Raw genomic sequence first — 24,565 nt, 5'->3', positions numbered from 1 at the left:
CCGTTTTCTTGAAAGCAAGGAAGCACAGATTGTGGTGGGTTATAATATGCTGATTTACTGATTTAACACGTTTTCTGGGTGTGCATGATACAGCAAAATCGGAATTAAATGGGCTGCATTTGAATAACACATTGAGTCGCCAAAAAAAAAAAAAAAGAAAGAAAGAAAGAAAACCAAGCCCAGCATCAGGTGTGAATGTAACCTCCGAGAATAAAGCTGTCTGTTAGCTATCTTGGTTTCGAAGCTGGGCATGGGCGTCGCCATCTCGATACCTGATTTCCTTCTCTTCCCTTTTCTTTTCCTTCCGTGAGCAGCGTTCGTGCATCAAATGGCAAGAAATTCCACCGATTCATTCTTGCAAATCATGTGAACATAAAATGGCATCTTTGCACTTGTTCAATATGCGAAGTAAGCACCATGGCAGATTTAAATGGTGCCCTTGGAGGTTTGGGGCTTTGTAGGGCTCCAAAATGAAAGGTTTGGTGTAAGTCATGACGATTATGCCCAAAACCTGCTTTTTCGTAGCAGGCACGGGGGCGGGCGAACAGAGGCTTTGTGATACCAAAGCCAGAGGGCTTTTGAAATTACCCTTCCCTGACCCAAAGCCTTGTAGCGGTCAGGGGTCGGCAGTTCCCAGAATCCCCTGCCAACACGGATGTTCCGCTGGCTAGGAATTCTGGGAGTTGCAGTTCTAGCACGGCTGGAGGATGCCGGCTTGGGGAAAGTGGCGAGGAGGCCAAAATCAGCCGTGGGGCTGATACGGATGGCAGCGAGTTGCTTTGCTCGGAGTTCAGGCTGCCAGCTGTATTGGACTGGGGCCTTTCCGTGGGGGATGTCTTCTACAGCAGGGTTCCTCAGCCTCAGCAACTTTAAGATGGGTGGACTTCAACTCCCAGAATTCCCCAGCCAGCCTGGCTGGGGAATTCTGGGAGTTGGTCCACCCATCTTAAAGTTGCTGAGGCTGAGGAACCCTGTTCTATAGCCCCTGTGGGAACGTAGCTCTTGGGCGTTCTTTGAAGCCCTTCGTCCACAAAGCCTTCAGGGTTTTGGGGGCACGGTCACAGCTGCCATCTTGACTTGGGGCATCTAATCAGGGTCATCCCCAGGGCAGGCAAGGGCATCCTTGGCACGAGGTCATTGTGGCTTGTACCTAACCCTGGGTTTTCAGACAAGCCAAAGTCATCTCCGCGAGGTCTTCACGCGGCACATGAAAAGTAGATCAGCTGAGTCCACTTCACGTCAAGGGCCCCCGGACAAGCTGAGAACTCAACAGGTGTAGCTTCCGCTTCGGGAGGCCGTGAAGAGATCAGAGGAGTTGAACGGGGGTCTCTGGAAGTTGGTTTCAGACTCTCTGAAAGCGCCAAAATCTTTCACGGTGGAAGGAATCTGGTTCCTTCCTTGGCAGGCTGGCGCTGGGGGGTATTTGGGTGTAACGCCTTAATTTCTGCAGAAGTACCTCCTGAATGGGGCCACGGGACCCCCTTTTCTGCCACCCCTTTTCACCGTGGCGCAGTTGGCCTTCCCAACCCTTGGCTCACATTTTGCCCGTTTCTCCCCTTCTTCCGTCTTTCAACAATTCCTTCTATATTTAAATATGCTGACTCCTTTAAAAGCAGCCCTTCCATTAATCTATCACCCTTCCATTCACCTGGGAAAAGGGGGTTGGGGGAGGGAAGGAGGCACACAAAACTCTCCATTTTTTAAAAAATGTCCTTTTCCTGTTAATTTTCCATTTTTTTCCAAGGGCAGGGTCTCCAGCCACCGAATTCTGTCCGTTTTGCATTCTTGAGAGGGAGGCGACTGGGGCTGTTGAAACGGGAGCACATTTCTCTTCCTGGAAGCGATCCGGAAGGCATTTTCCCTGGCATTTTCCTCCTCCTTTCCCCTCTTCCATTCTGTTTTCGCTGAAGTTTTTTTTTCCTCCTAAACGCGCAGCGGCTTCAGTCCTGATTCCGTATCTTCTTTCATCTCCTGACTCCCGCTCCTGCGAATGCATTTTGAGTGTCTCTTCATTCCAGTTTTTCACATTCACCAATTCTTTTCTCCTCCCTTTTTCTCTGCCTCCAAAAAAAAAAAAAAAAAGAAAGAAAGAAAGAAGAAGGGGAAAAAAAAATCTCCTGTTCCTTATTCCCATTATTTTGCGTTTCATCGCTGGAGTTATTCATCGCTTTGGAAGAAGAAAGGAGGCGGGTTGAGGAGCCCAAAATCAGAGCTACGGGGGATCAAAAAAATAGGAGGAGGGGGCTTGCAAATGAATTCTTCCTCTACCCCCCCCCTTCTTCTGTCTTACACACTTTTCCTCACCTCCCTAAGGATCTCTGAGCAGAGGGGCTCAAGCAGCTGACTGGATGAAATTTCTCCCTTGCTTTACTATATTCTTAGTGGGGCTTCACCCACCCACCCTCTTTCTTTCTTTCTTTCTTTCTTTCTTTCTTTCTTTCTTTCTTTCTTTCTTTCTTTCTTTCTTTCTTTCTTTCTTTCTTTCTCTTTTTCAACAGCAGGGGGGAAAAAAGATGCCGTTCTTTCTCCCCGGATTCTCTCCATCTTTTTCCGGGAGTCTTTGCAAGTGGTTCAAACTTTCCGGATCGTCCCAGAGCCTTGTGCAAAACGGAGGATTTATAAAACTTTATTGACCCGGCGAATTAGAGCTGGTGGATCCATTTCTTAAAAAAAAAAAAAAAATCTCTCTCTCTCTCTCTTTCTCTCCTTCTCTCTGTATATTTGGTATGCGTCTCTCTGCGTGTCTCTCCTTTTCTTTCCCACCCTGCTCGCCAAGGAGAGTGTCAGGGGCTGCCTCTTGAAATCGGAGTGTGTGAGATTGTCAAAGAGGAAAAACAAAGAGGAAAAGAAGAACGGAAGGAAAAGGCGAGGGGAGCAGGAGCAGAAGAGACCGGAGGGGAGTTGGTGGCTGCTCCCCCCCCCGCCCGCCGCCCCTCGAAAGGACTTGCTTCTCTTTCTGCAGTAATGGCCCTTGGGAACGCTTCGGTTGGATTTTATACCGCTTTGCTCTTCTGCCTTTGGGAACTCTTGTTCATCCACGGACTCAGCCTGGAGCCCATCTACTGGAACACTTCGAACAAAAAGTAAGGCCCTTCGCTGGGCGCCCGGGAATGCGTGCATTGTGTGCGGAGCGAGCTTCAGGTGCCCTAAGAATGTGCCCATTTTGTTTCGTTCGGGGGGGGGGGAGAATGGCTTGTGTGCAAAAGAGTCGGGGAGGGGAGTCGAGTCGGTTGGGTTTTCTCCTCGCTTTGTTTTAAATCTGGTCTGGATGCTCCGGGGGCAGATCCTTTAAGCCGACAAGCAGAGGGGGCCGGGGAAAACCTCAGTGGTCGGAGATGCCCAAGGGCTTGGGGCGGTGGGGCAGCAGATGAAGACGAAGCAGCCTCCCTCCCCCCTCCCCCCCCAGCAGTCTCAGGCCAGCTGTGAACGCGTGAACCCGTTTCCCTTCCCCAAACTTTTGGAATCTCCATTTTCACCTCCGCTTTTTGCATTTTGAACAAAACGGGGTGGCAAAAATGACATGGCCTTGGCTCGGATCTGGGGGCGAGGGGTGTACACAGACACAATACACACAGAGAAACAGTTTTCCCCCTGTGCCTTCTCCCACCCACCCCCCAAAAGTGTGATTTCTTTCCCCTGCTCATGTTTTTCTGGAGAAAGAGTTTGGGGACCGGATTCGGCTGGTTTGTAAGGTTAGGCATGTCCCTACCAAAGGATAATGCACGTGAAATGTGAAATATTACTTTGACGGTATCTTAAAGTTGGTTGGCAAGTGTGTGTGTGTGTGTGTGTGCATCAACCCCCTAAACTGGTTTACTTGCAAATTAAACCTGGAATGTCAGCAGTTTCAACAGGGTTTGCATTGTCTCTATTTCAGTTTTAGCAATCGCTTAAAAATCACGGTCAATGAATCTTGAAATGAAGCAGGCTAATTACTTTGCTCTGTGCAGTACTGTACTTCTGACTGCAGTGTGTGCATTTATTGCTATTCAGAGACACAGAGGGTATCTCAAGGTAGGGGTGTGTGTGTGTGTGTGTGTGCACGCGTGTGTATCTGCTGGTGCTTCCACTTTGTGATTTGGGTGGGTCTGTGTGGATGGCATTCTGCAATTCCCAAGTGTGTGGCTGTGATTGTGTGTTCTTCTCTTCCCCTCCTGCCTGCGTGAATTAAAATTGTGAAATTCGTCAATCCTGTTTGCCCCCATCCATCACAGAGTGGGTCTGTGCGAGCCTTCCAAAGTGGATTGGAACCGGATCAGTGTAACTTCTTGGCAGTCCTTTCTTGAAAAGGTGTGTGTGTTTGTGCAGGGAGCCCACACATTCTTCAAGACTGGGGAGATCAAAGAAGAACTTTTTCATCTGTTCCTCCTTGTCTTTAATGGGAGCCTCCTGCCACTTTCCCCAGTCAATTCCCAAGTCACAATAAGCTCCCCCACTTTTGTCTCATTCTCTCTGCTTGTCTTGCACACTTACACGCTCAAACCTCTCCTTGAGTCCAGCCTGACTCCCATCTGTTAACAATTGTGGCTAAATCCCCAATAACTTCTGAAACTCAAGTCCTCCTTGCACACTTTTTTAAGGGAGGGAGGAGGAAGAGGCCGACTTGGAATAATTTATATAGAAACTGGATTTGGGATTACGTCATTTTTCAGACATGGTACAGTTGAGGGGGGCGATAAAAGAATTTGGGGGAGGGGGGAAGAGGCAAGCTTCGAGATGGGTTGTCAGAAAATCTCTCTCTTGCACATTAGAAGGAAAAAAATCCTGTGATTCATAAGTGCTACAATTTGCGCTCTGTCACCATGCGAGGCAACGCTTCCTAGCAACAGAAATATATATATTAGAACTTAATGAGCCCTATTTGCTTAAATCACGCTGTGTATTTTTCTCTCTCCTGACTTCTGATGTTTTCCTTTTCCTTCCCTCACCTTAACCCTCTCATCCAAAAGGAAAACGGGTCTCTCACTTTTGGGGTGAAGAGACCCTGCCTGTCTTGAAACCAAGAGGGGAACAACGGGTGGGGGTCCTGAGGAGGCTTCTCTGAATCCAAGGGGGCAGGCTGGGCACAACAGGCCTGGGCGATGGGTCTCGTCTGGGACTGGGGAGCCCTTCAGCCTAAACCCCTTGGAAATGGGGTGGCGATGCTGCCCCTCCAGCATTGGGTCTCCTCCTGGCGCCCTGTGTTGGGGCTGCTTGCTGGAACCTGTAAACTTCAGCCGTGTTTGGTTCGGTTGGACTTGGGCAGGGGGAGCGCGTGGTCGCGGTTCTTCCCCTGAAGGAGAATTGAGGGGGAAGAAGCTTCAGAACTGGGAAAAACTGGGCAGCCAAAGTGGAAAAGTTGAACTCAGTACTTGAAGTCCTGCTCAACTGTCTTTGACTGCTGCGCTCATCCAGCAACGGTTCGAAGGAGAGTCCAAACACCTTCGCCCTGTTCTGCCCTTCCTGCTCTCTCCATGATGCATGGTCTGAAGACCTACGAATTGTGCGTGTTGCGTTGTGCACTCTGGCCACGAGGAAATAGAGGGGTGGCATCTGTTGTGTGATTTAGAGGGGTGTTTGACCATTGGAAGGTGGACCTGTTGGGGTCCTCTGCTCCCCGGAGAAGTAGGACGGCGGTCGGTCTCTCAACTTCAAATGCACTTGAATGGATTCCTTGGTAGCTCTGGAAGATGGAAGTGAGAGGCTGATTTTCCAAGCGATGGCGGTTTTATCGTACGGCTCTCACACCAGACATCCCTTCCTGCCCACAATAGTTTTTAATTATTACCTTGCAAGTTATTCCCATCATTTTCTTCGACAACACCGTGAATCAAGCAGGTTCTAAGATGGAGATTTATTTAAATGTGATAAGTTAATGAGTCAGTTAATTGGCTGACCTCCCTATCCGAAAGGTAAGGCCTCTTTCGACAAACCAGGTTACACCTCCCTCGTCCACCCAAGATGATGGAGGGAAGGAAAAAAGAATCGGTCATGGTGATGATGTGGCAAAAATCCTGTGTGTGTAAGGATGAGTGAGCTCAGTGTGATTTTTCCCCCCCTCTCACGAGTAGATGCCTTATCTGTTCCTCTGCGTTGTGCTTGCTTTTCAGCACAAAGGTGTGCTTACAATGGTTGGCCTCATAATAAGTGGTGTGATAGATCAGACCAAGGTAGAGCTTCTTTAAAGCCAATGCTTGGATTTTAACAGGAGTTGGTTCCAATCCTCAACCCCTTAGACCAGTGTTTCTCAACCTTGGCCGCTTGAAGATGGGTGGACTTCAACTCCCAGAATTCCCCAGCCAGCCATGCTGGCTGGGGAATTCTGGGAGTTGAAGTCCACCCATCTTCAAGCGGCCAAGGTTGAGAAACGCTGCCTTAGACATTGTTAAAAAGTCTGCCTGAAATATTACGTGTTTCGCTAAAGCCCAAAATCTACCCAGGATCGTTCTTAACGCCTTCACACGCTTCTGCTTCTCGGCGTCCTGCGGTCCACGTTGTGGCTGGTTTCTGAGCATGTAAATGTACCGCCCGTTGGAGACCTGTGCATAACTAGCCACGGAACAGGCGCGTGCCCCCTTCATTTTCTGCCGGAAAATGCTAAAAATATCCACTATCTACCAGGAACATCTGGAGAAGGATCCAAAAAGTCAAAATGGCAGCTGTGATTGTGCAAGTGAAGCCAGGCCCCTTTTGAGCCTTGCACATGCTCAACGCACATTAAAAACAGGGCAGAGATTTGGTGGCACCATCACGGCTGCCATCTTGACTTAAAAAAAAAAGCCGCGGATGCCCTTGTGACCCGAAATCCCTTTTTCCAGACTTTTCAGTGTTTGGCTCTGGATTAACTCAATGCTAGAATAACAGCCACCTGTTACCTCTGAATTCAGTCTTTCAGCTGGGTGGAAAAAAAACACTTTGGTCCGATGCGAGATTCATTTGACTGTTAAAGAAAAACGCTTTCCACACCCACCATGGATCTCTGGCAGTTTATTCTGGCTTATACTGGTGTCGAGGTGAACTTTGGTGAAGCTAGTCCAACTTGACTCCCTTTTAACTGACCACCTCCACAGTGTCAGGATGGTGGTTCAAAATCAAGATTCGTTTGCAAAAATTTCGCTCTAGTTTCTGCAAAGAGAGGCTTAGGAGTACCTTCTCAGTCAAAAACTTGCTCTGCGTATAGAAGAGAGTTAAATCTCTGATACTTTGGAAATTGCACTTTGGAATTGATTCAGGGCCTTCCCGCAGAACACAAATCCGTGGCCCGGATCTTCTGCAGGGCTCGGTGATGTGCAGAGAGCCAGCCACCAAGATCGGCCAGACAGGGTTGCTCTTTGACCTTGAGCAAGAACGGGACAGCTTTGGGGTGACCGAGGACGTTTTCAGGGTCGGTATTTTGAAGAATTATCTCAAGACACTTTCTGGCCTTGTTCTTGAAGAATAAGGATGCTACACCCGTATCTTCTCCAGAACAAGCTTTTTGAGAACCCTGTTGTGTTTGAAGCTGTTTCTGTAGCAATTAGAGGTGTCCGCGGGCATGGTCAAAAAAGTTGAGATGGTTGTTGTGAAGCCCTAGTTGTGGCCATCGTCTTGATCTTTTAGATCCTCCCTGTGGACACTGTCAACTGCTACAGAACTAGTATCTTCATATAGATCAGTGTTTCTCAACCATGGCTGGCTGGGGAATTCTGGGAGTTGAAGTCCACCCATCTTAAAGTGGCCAAGGTTGAGAAACACTGATTTAGATGAAAACAGGCTTGTAAGAGGCCCTGTTGACCTTGAAAGAGGTAGATGTTCCCAATAACGATCTGCTTTTCTTGTTTCTTCCTGAAGCAGATCCAAGAAAAGGGGTCTTCATGCCTGTTAAGGGCAGGCAGATGACACAGTGGCAAAGTAGCAGTCAAACAGCGAATAGCAACACTTGGCTCGGCGTAACCTATTTTCTTCCTCTTGACACTCGCCTGCGATTCCTTGGCAAACAGATGTTGCCTTGTCGAAGGTGTTTGTCTTTATCTCCGGCAGACAATCCTGCGTGGAGAATCATTCTTTTCCCCTTCGCTACCCAGCTCCAGAGTATGTGCGAATCCCACATCTCGAGGGCTGTAGCACTCCTGAAGCAAAAGTGCACGCATGAACTCATAGCTACTCAACATGCTATTCCCTTCTGGGGTGAGCAGCATTGTGCCAGATGCAGGAAAGCAAATCTAAGCAAATTAAAGGCATGTGCGTACGGAAAGGAAACCTAGCTAGATCTGGGTTGCACCAGCCCCCTTGGCTAGACCTCCATACCTTTCAATTGTCACAAACTATCTGTGCTTCCACCACGTTGGCACAATGTTTTCTCCATTGCCTTTTGTTCCTTAGGAGTAAAAATGCCCTTTGTCTTTTGGAAAGGGCAGCAAAGTTTTTGTTCCTGCCTGTAAAAAGCCAACCAGTTTGAAGTCACTTGACTTCGTGCCCCACAGAAGATTCTGACGGCCCGTCGTTTTTCTTCTGCCTTGCTTGTGGCAAACTATAATTTCTCCTGATGGTGGCCTTATATTCCTCCACGCTGCCAGTTAGTCTCATAGACAAGATTTGGGTGTGACGGATCCTGTCCCAGTACATGGAAAGGTCAGGTTGGATGATCTTTGTGGTCTTTGGTAGACCTATAATTATTTAATACTATAATCTTCTTCTCAAAGCCACTGAAAAGCAAATGCCTTCAGATACTTTTAACCGGTGCTTTCAAAGCCTTTCCTTTTGAGGAAACCCTTAGTCCCTGAAATTTTTCCTCCGTAGCAGCAGGTACACAACTGGAGGGAGAGATCTTTTGCCCTGTGTAGCCATTCCCATGGAATGAAATGTTCCTGATTTGTTGGGTTGAAAGAAATATGTTTTATTGGTTAGGGTTTCGAGTTTAGCTGGGCTTTGTCTTAGTTAAGGTCACAGATCAGGGGCCCTGGTTCCAGATTCAGCCCTGGGCCCTGCCATCTTGAAGAGAACCAAGAGCAGATGATGGGACAGTCCTTCTTCTGCTGGTGGATAACTTTTTATAGATGGTCAACGTTCACATACCTAGTTTTGCTAGATAATCCTTAGACTTTCACACCTGATTGTGTCTTAGGTGTTGTGCCTCCCTGTTACTATATGTCCCATAATCTGGTGGTTCTTCCATTATCCAAACTACCACGTCCATGGTGAATTCCTGGTTCTTTGACAACCCACTTCTAAGTAAGTTGGATAGCAGAACCAGGGACCAGCTTCTCACTCACAAATATTTGAACTACATGGGGAGGGAAGGTAGATGGGTTGCAGATTCCTCAGCACTGTTTTGGAAGGTGTTATTTGTCAGAAATGGGGGGGGGGGGTTAGGAATCTTTGAGTTATGAAGTTGGAAGAGGCCACTGGAGCCACCAATTCCTCTTGTTCAGTGCAGGAATCCAGTCTGAAGCACCCTGAAGGAGGGCCTGGTAGGCTCCGCTTGAGTGGGAATTACGTCGAGAGCCAGAGTTTCCCAGGACATTGATGCCTGTTATGTCAACCATCAGTTGCCCAGCTCCAAGGCCAAGATAGGCAGGGCAAAAAGTCTTTTAAACCAGGGGAAGGGTGGGAGAAGGAACCTACAACCTACTCAGGCCAAGCTGAGTCAGATCAAAGCCCTGGAAAAGTTGGGTCGAGACCTTGCCAGCTGCCTGAGTGTTTGAACGCTTCCAGTGAAGCGTTCGGAGTCACCAGTTCCTCCGTTGATCTGCTTTTCTGGTTAGGATGTTTTTCCCAAACATTCAGCGGGAATCTGCCCTCCGCTAACTTCAACCCATCCTTCTGTGTTCTGTACCGTGCACTCATGCTGGCTGGGGAATTCTGGGAGTTGAAGTCCACACATCTTTCTTTTTTAATTAATGTTTCTTTTTAATTACAAAAAGGTCTTGGTCTTCTTCTCTGCAATGTTCTTGAGGGAGCCACCGTCAGGAAGCTCTCAAGGCTAATCACGTCCAACTCTTTCACCTTCTCGGCTTAGGACCGAGCCTGCCGTCTGACTGGCCGCCCTTCTCTGGGGCTCCTTCGCTTTGTCTGAATCTTTTTCCAAATGGGGTGCCCGGATCTGATTGCAATGCCAGGGGCAACCAACATGGAACAGTTACGCCCCGGGTTTTGGATATGGCATTTCTTTGGGTGCCCCCTAAAAAAGCCTTTTTCTTTCTTCCCAGATGCATTTTATCGCTTATTGGAGTCCGGCGGTGCCAAAATCAAATTAAATCATAACTATAAACAAACAGAATCAGCTGTGAGTAGCCTCTTTTCCAAAAGGTTTTTCTCAAGCAGCGATGGCCAAACCAGGCTTCGCTTCTCTTGATCTGGTGGCTGATTTGGAGATCCTGATTTGATCTTCAGGATCTCGCTGGCTTTGTCAGGATGAGGGCAGCCCTTGTGGTGGTGCAGGCGGGTGACACTGGGACCCACACAGAACAGGGGCGCGGCTTGCATCGAGAGGTCGCGGTGCTTCTGAGCCCCACCGATCCCCGTTTCTCCGATTTCTCTTTCCTAAATATGGACCGTTGCTTGAGGATTGCAGCGGGAGGCTTTTCAGTTCCATCCAATCTTCCCCTCTCTTTATTTCAGCACGATTGTGATCTTCCAAGGAAAAGAAGCAAAACTTTTTTCCTGTTTTTATGAACCATGCCTTCAGCTCCTTTCCCACCGCACACGATACACTCTCCGTCCCTCGGGCTGTCGCAATAAATTAGATATTTGAAAATGAAAGTGTTGCGCTCCCCTTCTCCCCCAGAGCAGTCAAGCGGAACCGGTTTGAGTCTCCCGATTGAAAATCAATCAATCAACGCCCCCCCTTCCCAAATTTCATTGTTGAATCTCCCAGCAAAATTTGGACCACTGCATTTGTTCTCTCTGTCTTTAAATATTTGTATTTGTTTCCGCACGGGTTATTATGGTTGCAACACTGAGGGATGGGTGATCTTTCTGCATGTTGTATTCGCACGTTGTTGCAAAACTGAACAATTTTCAAAAAGAAGCAGCTGTGTTATTCTTATTATGGCAGATCCGACCAAGAATCCTGGGGTATCCAAAAGATTCAGGCATTTCTTCTGGCATGTACAGCCCGCTCCATCTCCCCTATTAATGGTTGTTTGGAATTGCAAAAATACACATGCCAGCCCTGTGTTTTTCAAACTTGGCAACTTTAAAAAATGTGTGGACTTCAACTGCCAGAATTCCCCAGCCAGCATGCTGGCTGGGGAATTCTGGGAGTTGAAGTCCACACATCTTTTTTTCTTTTATTAATTTTTAATTTTTTTTAATTGCAAAAAGAAGGAAAAAAATACATAAAAGTGCTTTAACATAAAAGCGAAAAAAATACAAGAAGAAAAAAAATGAATATATCAAGAAGCGCACCCATCTTAAAGTCGCCAAGTTTGAGAAACACCATGCAGCTCGCTGTAGTCGTATAAAATCGGAAGCAGATGAAATTAGTAGCCCAATCTTTAGTAGTCCAATCTAGGGGAAGAGGCAGCACAGCAGACTACAACTCCCATCCTCAATATCCAGGATGCTTGTGCTGCCTGGGGACGATGGAAGTTGTAGTGCAGCAACCTTGTTGGGAAGGCAATAGGTGTCCCATTTTGCACCTTCCTGGTTCTTTTTGACGGCTCCATGCGGCGAGACAAAGTGATTAATCGATTATCATTTTAATCACAGGTTAAAATTTACCACCGCCGAGTCTATTACAAATTGATTTAAAAAAAAAAAAGCACCATTGAATTGGTCGACAGGCCTAATTTGCAGGGCAGGCAGCGAATCTGAAATGTGTCTTATTAACAAAGCTTTCGACGGAGGAAGGCTCACGTGGGCGAAGACGCCGGTAGAAACCAAGGCCGGTGGTCTCCTTTCTGCCTCGGGGGGCTGGTGGGCAGACCCAGGAAATTTGGACGTGGAAAATCCAAGGGACCCGTTTCTGCCCCGACCTGGGGAGTGCCGGATAAGTCCCGGGGAGAAGCCCCCTGGCCAAACCACCTTGGAAAGACGCGCAGGGTTGGCACAGGGGCATCTCCATACCTTTCCCTCCGGATTTCTGTGGCACCTGGCCTGGCATCTCCCAGCACCTGCTTTCTCGGGCCTGGCCTCCCGTTCTGGAAGATGTCGTCCTATCCCTCGGAGACCGTCTGCTCTCGGCACGTTGGAAGTTCTTCTGTTCTCTGTTTCGAATCAGGGCTCGGGGTTTTGGACTGCAGTTGGATGCTGTTACTTCTCATTTTGGCCTGGCACACGGCCCTCTGGGTTTCCAGGGATTGCTACCCACCTTTCCTCCTCCAAGCGAAATTAATCTTTCCATCATTCTTCCTGTGTCCTTCCCAGGCCTCTCGCTACTTCCTCGTTGTTCTTTTTGAAATCCGTCCAACTCTTCCCGTGAGGAATCATGAGCAAGCTTTTTATCTGCGCTGGGTCCTCTTTTGCAGATGTTTTCACAGGGGCTAGAAAGATTAATCCCCCCCCCCCTTTTCAAGGCAAATGCAAGATTTGGGACACTGGAGATCAGCAGGGGTCTGATTCAGGTGAATGTTCACAACGGCTTGCAAATTAGTTTTGTCATCTCCCGTGCTTGGTTGGGGTTGATTTGCGCTGAGTCTATTCATAAGGGCACTTTTGTTTTTATTTTTAATGCAAATGGTTGCTGTGCATTTTCCTTTATTTTCAAGTGGGAAAGGGAATTTCCAAGCTGGCTGGGAGTTTTGAGCATTATGGTACAGAGCAGGGGAGCACATGACCAGCATCTGTCGGATAAAGGGAAGTGGTAGAGAACATCCTTTGCAACAACTCCCTGAGTCGTCCCGTTTTTGCTTAATTCAGCTTCCCGACTGAAAAAAGGAGGTTTTAAAAGCTCATAACACAACGCTCTCTGTGGAAGTCATGAAGGTTGGAGGACCCTGTAATGTGCTTCAGGTGGAGCACATCTGCTGGCAGGTGATAGAGAAAGACAGGAAGATCCAACACGTGGCTGCAAAACCATCTTCCTGTTCAGCCCTCCACTGCTTTTAAAAACTGGTTTCCTGCCCATTTAAAACCACATCGTGTTCATTCTCCACCCCCACCCCCCATGCACACAAATGGTACATTAGAGAGAAAAAGAACGCTGTAAGGCACATCTCTTATCTCTCTCTCTCTCTCCTTTTTTTTTAAGGGTTTTTAGATGCTTCATTCTTTCTGCTATAAAGCCATCCTGGTTTATGGAAATATATTTTTGCTTTCATCAGACTTCGGGCTTAAGTTCCTGCAGAAACGGCAACTGTAAATGATTCTCATGCTTCATATATGGAGAGGTTTTTTCCCATATTTCATAATGTGAATGGTTGTACGGCTCCCCTTTTCCTGCTAAAGTACCCATAGCTGCGTCCCGTAATTCTAGGCTTTGTCCTTTGATTCAGATCAACAGCTTCATGCCCTGTGCCGGAGAAGGCTCCGCTTTTGCTGCAATGGCCCCTCTAAAGAATTCTCTGGGCGTGATGCTGAAATTCCCCACAAAATTCTTGTACCAAATAACGCCCCCTTGCCATAATCAAACTTGGCAGAAGTGGGCTCAGGCGACTTTCGCATGCAGACATACCCAAGTGGCACCCTGAAACTCTACCTGGGCAGCTGGGTGCCCAAGTGGCTGAAAACCCAAACAGCCACCTCCCCCACCCTGGTGATTTCAGTGCCATTTTAAGAGGAGGACTTCTTAACAATTAATCAAGAACTTGTGGGTAGGATTTGGGGGGGGGTTGTCTTGGGCTATTCTATAATATCGTCTGTCCTCAACTTACGAACACAATTGGGACCGGAACTTCCATTGCTGAGCAATGCAGTCATTAAGTGAGTTGTGCCTGATTTTACAAACTTTTTTGCCGTGGTCATTAAGCAAATCTGGCTTCCTCCATTGACTTTGCTTGTCAGAAGCTGCTGGGAAGGTTGCCAATGGCGATCACATGACCCCAGGATGCTGCGACCATTGTAAATACACGCTGGTTGTCAAGCACTCTAATTTGGATCACATGACTGTGGGGGCACTCTGATAGCTGTAAGGGTGAGGACTGGTCATAAGTCACTTTTTTCAGTGCCGTTGTAACTTCGAATGGTCGTTAAATGAATGGTCGTAAATTGAGGACTACCTGTAGAAAGGCAAGCAGATTGGGCACCTTGTTGGAAGGACAGGATCTATCCATTCCTCTGTGCAGAGGCCTTCCAATATGTTGGATGGGAGCTCTGATTGTCTCACCGTTGGCACAGCCACGGCGGCCTGGGAGAGGACAGGAACTCTCGTCTGAGAATCTGGAGAGTGCCTAATTAAAGAGCAGCTAGACAAATATACAAGGGAGGCCACTGGCCAAGACAACAGGCTTGGCACCACACCTGTCTGAGTGGCAGGGACAATTTAGCTGTTTCCTTCATCCAGCTGTCCAGTCCTAGAAACCGGAGTGGGAGATTTGGGGCTTTTTCTGCTGACCGAGAAGAGGTCGTCTTATCTTGCATCGCTGTCTGGTTTGGCTTAGGAGAGACTTCCCCTCCTAGCCCCTGCCTTGCACTGAGCGCTGTTATATTTATTCACGATATCTCTGGGCAAAAGCAGCTATCACCAAGAATACACATCAGTCCAGAAAAGTAGTGCAGTTTATACAAAAGGACACCAGCGCTTGGGACGGCTCTATAAATCAAAGGCAGCAACCGAGTGTTGCTTTGAAGCCTAAATATATTTGTTTTAAATGCTGGTTGAGAAAGGGCTCTATAAACTCCTTTATCTATTCATCCCAACAGCCATATAAGGGCAAGTCCAGCTTAAATCTATGTGGTGGTGGCAATTCCTGAGGCTGGCAGGCGATGCGCGAGAGGGACTTTGTTGGTGGGTCAAAAAAATCAAGATGGAGATTGCAACTGAGTTTTGGGGGGCGGGTTTTGGTTCTGGCATTGCAAACATTTTGGAGGGTCTTTAACTCGTACGATCTGGTCTTCCCCAGCAACTGCCTTGCTTGGGTTTCAAAACGGTACATGTATCAGTACAATTCTGAAAGGAAACATTATGATTAAGGACCATGATGCGTTGTTGTGCTATATTCCTAAAACACGGAATTTGTCATCTCATGAAAAGTGTCGGTTGTACAGAGCCTGGAGCACGGCACGGAGGATAATTTTATGGAACTGGAAAGACACGTATCCTTCGTGAGTTTAAGGAACGGATCCAGGATATACTTTGTTTTTGGAAAGCTTCTAAAAATGAGAAGAGGAAGCAATGTGGTCTAGATTTAAAGTTTAAAGATTGAATTAATATCACTATCAGTGGATTTTAAGCGGATCTTTTCTCTCCCTTTTTTGGTTCGTTAGAGTTTTTAATATTTGGGGGGGGTCACTTTTGATTTATTTTAAACCCTATAATATATCTAGGTCTTTTTTCCCTCTGTTGGTGGGTTTCGTTGTGCTCTGTTTTTGCATTTCCCTCTTCAGAAGAAATGTTGAAATTAAAAGCCTAAGGCTTTTGCCGTCTTTGGGGTTAGGCTTCCTCTGTGCTCGGACATCTCCCACCACAACCGAGGGGCATCAGAGCCTGTTGTGTGATGGGGACTGTGTGTATGTGTGTGGACTCTGGGGGCAGAGGAAAGGGGCTGACCCTGTCCCCCAAGCACCTTCTCTGCAGCCTTTGCCCAACGTTCGGGCCGGCCCGATCCCAGCCCGCGAAATGGGGAAAGCGAAAACGGCGCCATTGTCATCTCTTCCGCGCACTCCGCTAAATTGCACCGGCTTCGTTCTCCTTCCAGCCATCACCCGCCCAGCCCGTTATGGGTTTACCACGTAAAGTAAATTGGCCTGCCTGGTTCTCTCCTGTGGTCAAATTACCTTCCCATTCTGCCCAAGTGGTCAATCATAATCTATTGTGTGGAAAGAAAGGTAGGGAAAGAGATTCTTATTCGCCTCTCTCTCGCGCGCGCGGTTCCCCCTGCCCGGCTCTCATTCGGCTCTCGCGCCTCTGCCAGGCTCAAGAGCCCCTCGGACGCTGAGCAGCACAGCGCTCAGAGACACGGGTCAGGTTATCACCCGAGCGCCGTGCCTCTCGCCGGGAAGCGGGGGCCCGTCCCTGCTCGGCTGCCGCGGGAGCACTTAAACATCAGCCCCCTCTTGTTCAGTCAACAGGCGGCTGTGGGGATGCGCAGGGCTGCGCTTGCTCCTCTCGATGGGCTGGGCGAGTTTCGGCCACGGATCTGGGGATGCGCCCGCGGAAACCAGAAGGTCACCCTTTCCTCTGGATGGGAAAATGGCAATGTGGATGCGTTTCCACAAGCTGGTCCAGGTGGCCCAAAAGCTGACTTTCATCCAGGTCAAGTTCACATTAAAACATAGCTCATTCTTCTGAAGGGAACCCAAACGCTGAATGTAAGACCATCTCCCCCTGCAAAAGAAAGATTAGCCCCCTCCCCCCAAAAAAGGTTTGGCCGTCTCCATTACTGTGTGGTCGGCGAATCGAAGTAGCCTCCCATTTTAACAATAAATTCTTGGGGAAAATCAATCTAGGCTTCCTTTTAGGTAAAGACAGCCATTGCAACGCGTCGCTGGTGAAAATAGCCTTGCCGTGCAGGGCTGACCTGGATTCATCTATATACACACACCTTTTCCATCCTGCGTCGGCCTTGCAGTGTCTGAACAGGTGGGACATCATGAGCATAAATATAACCATCCTGATTTCACCAATAAGCAAAGAGGAGTTGCCGATTTGCAGATGCTCTTAGAGGGAAAACAAAACTGGTGATGGTTTTGCCAATATTTTGCTCTTTTTTTACCCCTGGGGCGCGTGCGAGGGGGGTTATCAGGGCCCCGAGAGTGCTGCAATCCGAGGCTGGGGACCCCGTCCTCGGAGGGTGCTGAGCCAGCCGGCAAGAGCCGGGCGGTGTAGCTGACGGGTCTCTTCTTAATTAGGTCATGAACGGTTTGGACTCTTCTGAAGTTAGGAGTGTTCGATTGGAGCTTCTGATGCAAAAGGGGAGAAACAGCCATGCAGTGTGAATGTGCACATCTGGGAGATGCTTTTTCCTTGCTCCAAATAACAAAAAGAATCGCTCACGTTGTGCATGTGTGTGTGTGCGCGGCTGTGTGTGCGCGCACATAGGCAACAGCATTCCTGCAACACGCTAGGCCCCAAACCCAGGTGAACAAAACACCACTGTTGGGTTCACATCAAGTGCAATGCGTGAGCGAACGCACCGACTGATAGTGCAATTCACTCAAGAGGCAAATAAAGACTGTCTGGGTTTATACTCACCCTAAAGCGTACTTTGCTTCGCCAAATATTCTCAGCACGCCGGACCCCCAGCTTAACACCCGTTTGGGCCTAAACGGTCTTGTTGTGCTAACTCAGCGGGGGGGGGGGGGTTGCTTACACACAGAGTCTTTGGCTGTTGGCCGTCCTGGGTAAACAGCTGTGAAGCTAATCCAGGCCTGGTTAAAGATTGATGCTTTTGTGTACGGTGGGAAATCTCCCTTCCGGGGTCGCCCAGGCTCCAGAGTGGCCGGAGACCCCAGCCTCAGTCTGTTTTCTTAAAGTCTCCGGGGAAGGAGCATGATCTCAGAGTAAACTACTTTGAACGGGCTGTTTTCTTGGCTCAACAGGAGAGTTGGGCTGTCAAGCGCTGCTCCCTGACCCGCTGGCCGTGCCCTACATTTTGGGGGCTCGGAAGCCCCCAAGACCTTCCCCTGATCCAAAAGGGCTCGTGTGTCCAGAAACCCTCTTCGGTTTCTCTGGTTTAAAATAAGAATGGAGTGCACCAGACCGGAGCGCGGCCAAGTGACGTGCCCACATTACCCGCCCTCCTCTGCTGGTATTTTCTTTTAATGCCCATCAGCCGCAGGAACAGAGAAAAATTATTGTTGAATGTGATTGAAGGGCACCGGTCTGAGGAAGGCTAAGAGAATAGAAACAATGCTTCCGAAGTTGGGGCGGGCAGCGTTTGCAAAGTCAAGCCGTTTCAAAGGCGGAAGGCCCCGTCTTGATGCAAAACGTGCCGTTTTTCTATCGTTTTCTATCGTTCCAGAAGTGCTTTGAGACTGAAAGCTCTGCAGGACCGTATCGAAATAAGATGGGGAACTCGACTGGAAGGAGGCCAGCGAGCCAGGTTTTAGGGCGAGTACCGCATTGGCAAGGGAAGACCCGCGTTTGTAACTCCTCGTTTTACCTGAGAACGGGATGAAACACTGGGGTATTTTTCTATCCACGAGTTTGTGAGAAAAGTGGGTGGTGGGTTTCCCGCCCCCGCTGAGCGCTTTTTCCCAGTGACGTTGGGGTTGTGTCAATTTGCGAGCCGTCTCCAGCCCCCCTGATTATTCTCCACAAAAACAGTGGGGAAATCGGTAATATTGGGGCAGCTGGAGCTCAGCCACTGAATTCTTAGCTGGGAATTCCCGCCTTGGCCAATCTGTAGGACGCTCCACAAGGCCACCGCTGTGCCGTTGACGTTGAGGTTAATGCAGAAGAGGGACCCGTCTGGGGGGATCGGAGGGTGGGAAAAGGCTTGCAAATTTGTCCCCCCTCCCCGCACGCACCGGCGACCTTGTGTCGGTTGCCCGTAGGCATCGGGGTGTGCCTGTTGCAGGATGTGCGGTAGGCCAGTTTACGTGCTACGGTTATGACGTGCTAACAATGAAGGTTGGGGCAATGATGGCTTATTAATAATAAATAAATAAATAAAGGCGCCCCTTTATTTTGGGGTAGGCAACCCGCGCCGTCATAGCGTTTTGCCGGAATTCTGCAGCAAAATGGCCAACTTTCGGTCCCGCGGTTTGGGGCTGGTTTTCTGAGTTTGGAACGGTTTTAGGACGGGCCTAGGAGTGGCTTCTGTCCTCCTGCTGAAAAGATAAAAAGGAGGCTCGTCCTTTGCACCACAGCTTATCCGATGGCCTCCTGCAGAATGGGAAGCTGATTTGTGGCACGCGCAACACGCATCAAACATGGGTGGAGTTTGGGTCGCCCTGTTGTGGCGCCATCTTGGATTTTTGGACCATACCCTGCAGACCCCACTCCATCATGGCTTTATTACACTTAGATTCTTAGTCCAAGCCTTCTAGGGAAGAATATGGTTGTATTTTAGCTTGCTTTAGACCAGTGTTTCTCAACCTTGGCAAGTTTAAGATGGGCGGACTTCAACTCCCAGAATTCCCCAGCCAGCAAACTTGCCAAGGTTGAGAAACACTGCTTTAGACAGACAAAAAAATCTCTATCTACTGCTGGCTTGTTGGACTATTGTGTCTGAGTCAACAGTTAGTCTGCTCTGCTTTCAGTAATACTAGTGTGTGAATGTGTGTGAAATTTTTTTAAGGAGGATTTGTTTCCCCCCATCTGGGTTGTAAAAAAGGAAACAGAGAGATTGGAGCTCACATCTGGAGTTTCTACCACCGTGGACGAAAGTATTGCTCTTCCATCTTCGGAAAAGGAAATTAATTCCACGCCAAGGTGGCAGGTTGGGTGGCCCTAAAAATCCCGTTTTCTTCGGCAGGATTCCTGCACCGCGCAAAGCCGAAGGCGGTCGGATTCATGGTGGTTCCGTGTGTTGTGCAAACGTTGGGATGATAAACCGTGGTGTATCGTGGTTAACCGTGCAAACCCACCGAATGTGGTGTCTAAAACAATCCACGCTCGACAAATCTTCTGCGAATCCAGTCTTGGCGAATGTGGAGGCGCAAGGATGTCTTTAGTATCGAGAAAAAGGATTGGGAGCGTATCTCCAAGGCAGCCTTAGGGTGAAGCTGTTTCAGAAGGGTGCCTTGGGTTTGAAAAACCATCGCTAAATTCCCCTTTAGGAAAGGAATGGGGACAACGTCTGCAGCCAGATATTGGAATGACGCTTTTGGGGGCTGGGGTCCCCAAGACTCTCATATCGTCCCCAGCTTTCCTGCCTTTTCTCGGGAGAGAAATACAGCTCCCCCCAAAACCTCTTGCCAGATTGGGAAATGCTTCAGGCCCACCCTAAGGTAAAATAAATTGGGCTTCGGTTTCTGATGTTCTGCTGGGGGGCCCGTGAGAAGTGGGGGCCTGCCAGTGCTCCTGTGCTGCCCCCAGCCTCTGCAGGGTGGGGTGGACTTAATGGATGCCGGGGGAGATTGATGGGTAGGCCTGCCACTTGGGAACGAACCCCCCGGCTCTGAATCCGGGTTAGAGATTTGCGTCGGCCCATTTATTGCCACCCTCCGGTGCACGGCTCCCCCTCCGATCTTCAACGGACAGGTGGGGCCCAGGGGAGCCGAATCGACCCCGCTTTGTCTGTTCAGGTACTTTCAGGTGTCAGCCCATCACAGCGAATGTGTTCAGGGAGGAGAGGGAGAAATTGGCCTGGCAAGAGGGGAAGGGGCCGGAGCAGAGATACGGGCAGACCTGGTGCCAGCTTCGCTGAGATTCCTTCACCCTGGAGCCCGGCCAGCCCGGAATAGCTAGGCAATCATGCAACGTGGTGAGCGCTGTGTTTATTCCCAAAGGGACAAGGAGGAATTTGGCTCTGCTGTCGTTACACTCTTTCCAAAGGCGCGAGGCTCCCGAGAAATTAAATTTTCCAAATAACATCATGGAACACGGCAGTCACAAGGAAGCCTATTTGAAAGGCCACGGGAACCACCTCGGCTGTAAATTGAGTCGTGGGGCGACAGGGCTGACTTTTCCAACCGTCTCCTTTTTTGTGGAGTAAAACCAGATTCTGCGGGTGACCCTAGTCAGTTCGCTTTCTAACGCTGGTTAATTTGCCGACTTAACCACGCCTAGAGAGGCGCTGGAAAGCGCCTGGAGCTAAATGCATTAACTCGCTGCTTTTTTTCTTTTTCGGGTATGGCAACCAGGGCCCAAATCCAGAACGGTCTGCGCGTCTGTCTCTATTCCGTGACTGCCTTACATAAAACGTGGAAGCTGGGAATGAATATTACAGCCTTTGCAGGTTAACACCCTGAGAACACCGGCCCCCTTTAAAAGCCAGGTTTAGCACTTTTTGCTATGGAGATAACCTTCCAGACATGCAAATGTATGCAGAATTGAAGCTGACTTGCAGAATCGAAGGAGGGCTGTTCCTGGTGGAAAACAGGAGCGAGTTCAGGCCGGCCGGGGCCATCCTGGGAACCCAGCCGGGTTGCTCGAGGGTGTTGCAGAGGGATGGCAGCAGCGGGCACATCTGGGAGGGGTGTCCCTGGGTCCAGACAGGCCGCCACTTTTGAAATGAGGGTGGAGAGGCTGGCTGGCCCCTTCCCGTCAGCTTCTCCAGGAGAATTTGCCAAGGGGAAAAGCCTCGTCCTGCTCCTCTGTCCGCGGCCGCACAAAACAGCTGCTGTCTTTGTTCCCATTTTCCGGCCGCTTGCCGGTTTCTCCAAAGTGTGCCCTGGACCCTCCACGCCCCTGGGAGCTGCGGCTCCGCTCAAGACCAGACAGGCCTCCCTTCTCCACCCCCAGCCTTGCCTCTTCCAAGCCCTTCATCATCTCATTAACCTCTTACGGGCTTAAAACCACACAGAAAGCAAAGGAGTTGTTGGGCTGGGCTTGGCACACCACCCAGGCTGCCTTCAGCCGCCTTTGCCTCGGATTCGCTCCCCAGAGGAGAAGTCGGGGAGGAAAGAACTGACTGCGGCCCACGTGCTGGGCAGAGGCTCTGCCAGGGCACTTCTGCCTGCTCCTGCCTGCTCCTTGCTGGCTCCTGGTGGGCCTCTTGGAGGTCTCCAAACCGTCCCTCCCTCCCCCCTCCGATGAACTGGGCCTTTTGGGGCCTCGGGCCAAAGACTGCGCCCTGAGTGCCCACGCCACCCCACTAGATTGTGCTCAGGAAAACATCAGGCTTTTTTCTTTCCCGGGCCCCGCTTCATGGAGCTCGCTGACTCTCTCATCCCTCCGCCCACCGTAAGACCTCAGGGACAGGGACCTTGTGCGGCTGGACGTGGCACAGCTCGCTACCCTCTTGCTGAACCAACGTTAAGTGGGGCTCGCACCTCCAAAGGAGTGCACTTCCCCTGGCAGCTCGCACGGGAAGCATGGGAAAAATGAGACTAAATCTGGAACAAGAAAGAGGCGCAGTGGGGGCAGGGTGCTGGAGTGAATCCAGATGTGTTCTGGTCCTTCCAGATGGAGGGCGCTGGCTTTGCCCCCCAGGCAAAGAGGAGGAGTCCTCGCTGACCCGGCTGATGAAGGGATGGGCTTTGGGGCCTGGGCTGAGGGCAGCGGCCCCAAGAATGGCGCCATCCCGCCCTGCTGGTTCCCGGAGCCGACCGCTGCCACGTGCCCGTCGGCCTTTTCCATCGGAGAAGCTGAGGGAGCCCGGTGCGCCCAAGAAGAAATGCTGGGAATGTTGCCTCCGGAGGAGGAGTGGAGGTGGGGAGGAAAAGTTGGAGGCTGGGAGGCAAGTTTAGGCTCGGAAAATCCCAGGGATTTAACACAGGTGTGTGCTGGAGTGAGGAAGGGAATGGAATCGTGCAAAAGAACACAGGCCAGGCCAGGCGGGGGGGACGCCAGCGCCCCACCCCTGGCCTGTGCCAGAACAGGCAGCTTGGAGGGTAAAAGCAGCCCTCGGGGGGCCGGAGGGGGCCGCGGAGATGTTGGGGGTCAGCCAGACCCCCAGACAAGGGCTGGTACTGGGGGCACTGGTTCCCCCCCAAGTTTCTTCGGCTGACCTCTGGAGCTCTCCGTCCGGTTCCCTTCTCGCAAGAGTCCTGTGAGGTGGGCTCAGCTGAGAAAGCAGGGCTCGCCATAGGCATCGCCTCCTGGACCTCAGCGCCAACGGGGATGGGGACATTGGGCTCTATGAGGTTATGGGAGTTGTAGTTCCACAGACATCCGAAGAGCCCTAGTGTGGACGAGCCCCCTCTGGGGACAGAGGGGCCCATGACTGGAAACCTCTCTCCGAAAGCAGAGCAGGGGCTCTTTTGGGGTGGTTTCTGTGTCTTTTGTTTTGCGTTTAATCTGGGGATCGCTGGGGATTTGGGGTCCTGCCCCGTCAAGGGAGAAGAATATCGCTTTTGTCCAGCCACGAACCCAGCAGAGCGCTTCCCTTCTTCCTTGCCCGCCCTGGCATCACTTAACTCTCCATCCTCCCATTCCCAAAAGCCAGGCCAGTGACCCTGTGTCCCCCCCCGCCCCCCCCACCCCCACCACATCAATGTTAATTATTGCCAGAAGATGCAAACCTCGCAGAGACCCAGATCAATGGTTTGGAAAAACTTAAAAAGCTCTTCTCGTGCTGGTGAAAGAAGCAGCAGTTCAGAGGTCCAGAAAAACACCTTTCCCGTCCTGCTCGTTGCAGGCTTTCTCCGTGGCTGCCCATTTCTCCTGGCTTCTCCCCCTTCTGGGTTTTAACTGCTTTCAGGATGGCAACCTTTTCCCTTTTCCCCGTGAAATTCAGCCAAAGGTGGAGCGCGTTAATGGGGTTGTCAAAATAATAGCACATAATAAAATGCCGCCCGCAGGTCGCCCTTTCCCAGGCATCAGCTCTGCCGTTTGTTCCAAATCTTCCTTCAGAGCCCCAGAAGCTGAGGGAGGCTATGGGTCTCTGAGCATGCACAGAGGGCCTTCCCTTGACCCCACCCAAAGCAGCTGTGACTACACCTTCCCAGCTTGGCCAGACCCACTGGGTCGGCCACGTGATGGTGGCAAGAAAGGAAGCCCCACAGACCACTGGAGGGGCCTTTAGTTGCCCCACTCTGTATTTTGGGGTCCACAGCTCCCCCTTGCAGGGGAGCAAGGGGGCCCTATATTCCGCAGGCTTCCCTTCGCTTTCGGGCAGGGGAGGTCAGGGAGAATTAATTATTTCATTAAGGGGAAGGTGCTGGAGCAATCAGGAAGGCCCCTTTCTTATCTCCCCCCCCCAACAAATAGGAATTAAAAAACGTCTCACTCCAGCGAGCTGGAACGGGACAGAGTAAGCCAGGGGGTCACGCAGCAGGGGCAGAAGGGGGGAGGACGGGGAACTTTCTAATATTTAACCAGAAGAAGAGAGATTAAATTCCTGCTTGGCCTTGGTGGGGAGGGGGAGTATGTTAGGAGACAGGGTGGAGGCAGCAAAGAAAGAAAGAAAGTGGGGGGCAGTTGCAAAGGGAGCAATTCCCGAAGCTGCCCTCTAGCAAGGGGGGGGGGCAGGTTGGAGAACGTGGCGAGCCAGGATGGTTGGCTTTGGGGAGGTTTGGACTGGGTGAGAGCAAGGGGGCACCATTTCTGGACCCGGAGGCTCTTTGCGTGGGTTGGACTACGGTGCCCATCCCCAGCAGTATGGCCCTGGGGGTTACGGTGGTGGGAGCTGGACGCTGACGCATCTGCAGGGCAGCAGATCAAGGCAGGAAGGCTGGTCAGGTGCCCGGAGGTGGTTCCACGAGGCTGGAGCAGGAGTGGAATTTGACCCCGGACTCCGGGGGTCCTGCTTGGGCAAAGGGGCCCCTGCCTCCCCTCTCGCCTCTCCCCTGTGCTCGTTAGCTCCTTTCCTGAGCTGTCACTTTCCATTTCATCTCCTCTCCCCCCCTCTAATTCCAGCAGAGCCCCTGACCCTGTTGCAGGAAAGGGTAGTGGGGCAGAGGAGGGGCAGAGGGGCAGAGATAGCCCCCTCCCCACGAGGGGCTTCTTATCTGGTTT

At 50.4% G+C, this 24,565-nt stretch overlaps 1 protein-coding gene across 1 annotated transcript in view; it reads left to right on the top strand.

Annotated features, from left to right (window-relative positions):
• The first annotated feature begins 1,984 nt into the window (after positions 1-1,984).
• EFNB3 (ephrin B3) overlaps positions 1,985-24,565 on the top strand; it is a 40,360-nt gene continuing 17,779 nt past the window's right edge. The window contains exon 1 of the mRNA XM_007442054.3: positions 1,985-3,083. Coding sequence (XP_007442116.1) covers positions 2,965-3,083 — 119 coding nt within the window. The 5' untranslated portion in view covers positions 1,985-2,964. The remainder of the gene's footprint in view (positions 3,084-24,565) is intronic.

Source organism: Python bivittatus, unplaced genomic scaffold, assembly GCF_059951505.1.
Source record: "Python bivittatus isolate LINGU-HERP-01145 unplaced genomic scaffold, Pbiv_v1 ctg000370_np1212, whole genome shotgun sequence".
Lineage (NCBI taxonomy): Eukaryota > Metazoa > Chordata > Lepidosauria > Squamata > Pythonidae > Python > Python bivittatus.
Note: the sequence above shows the minus strand (reverse complement) of the source record. Positions and strands in the feature narration are given on the sequence as shown.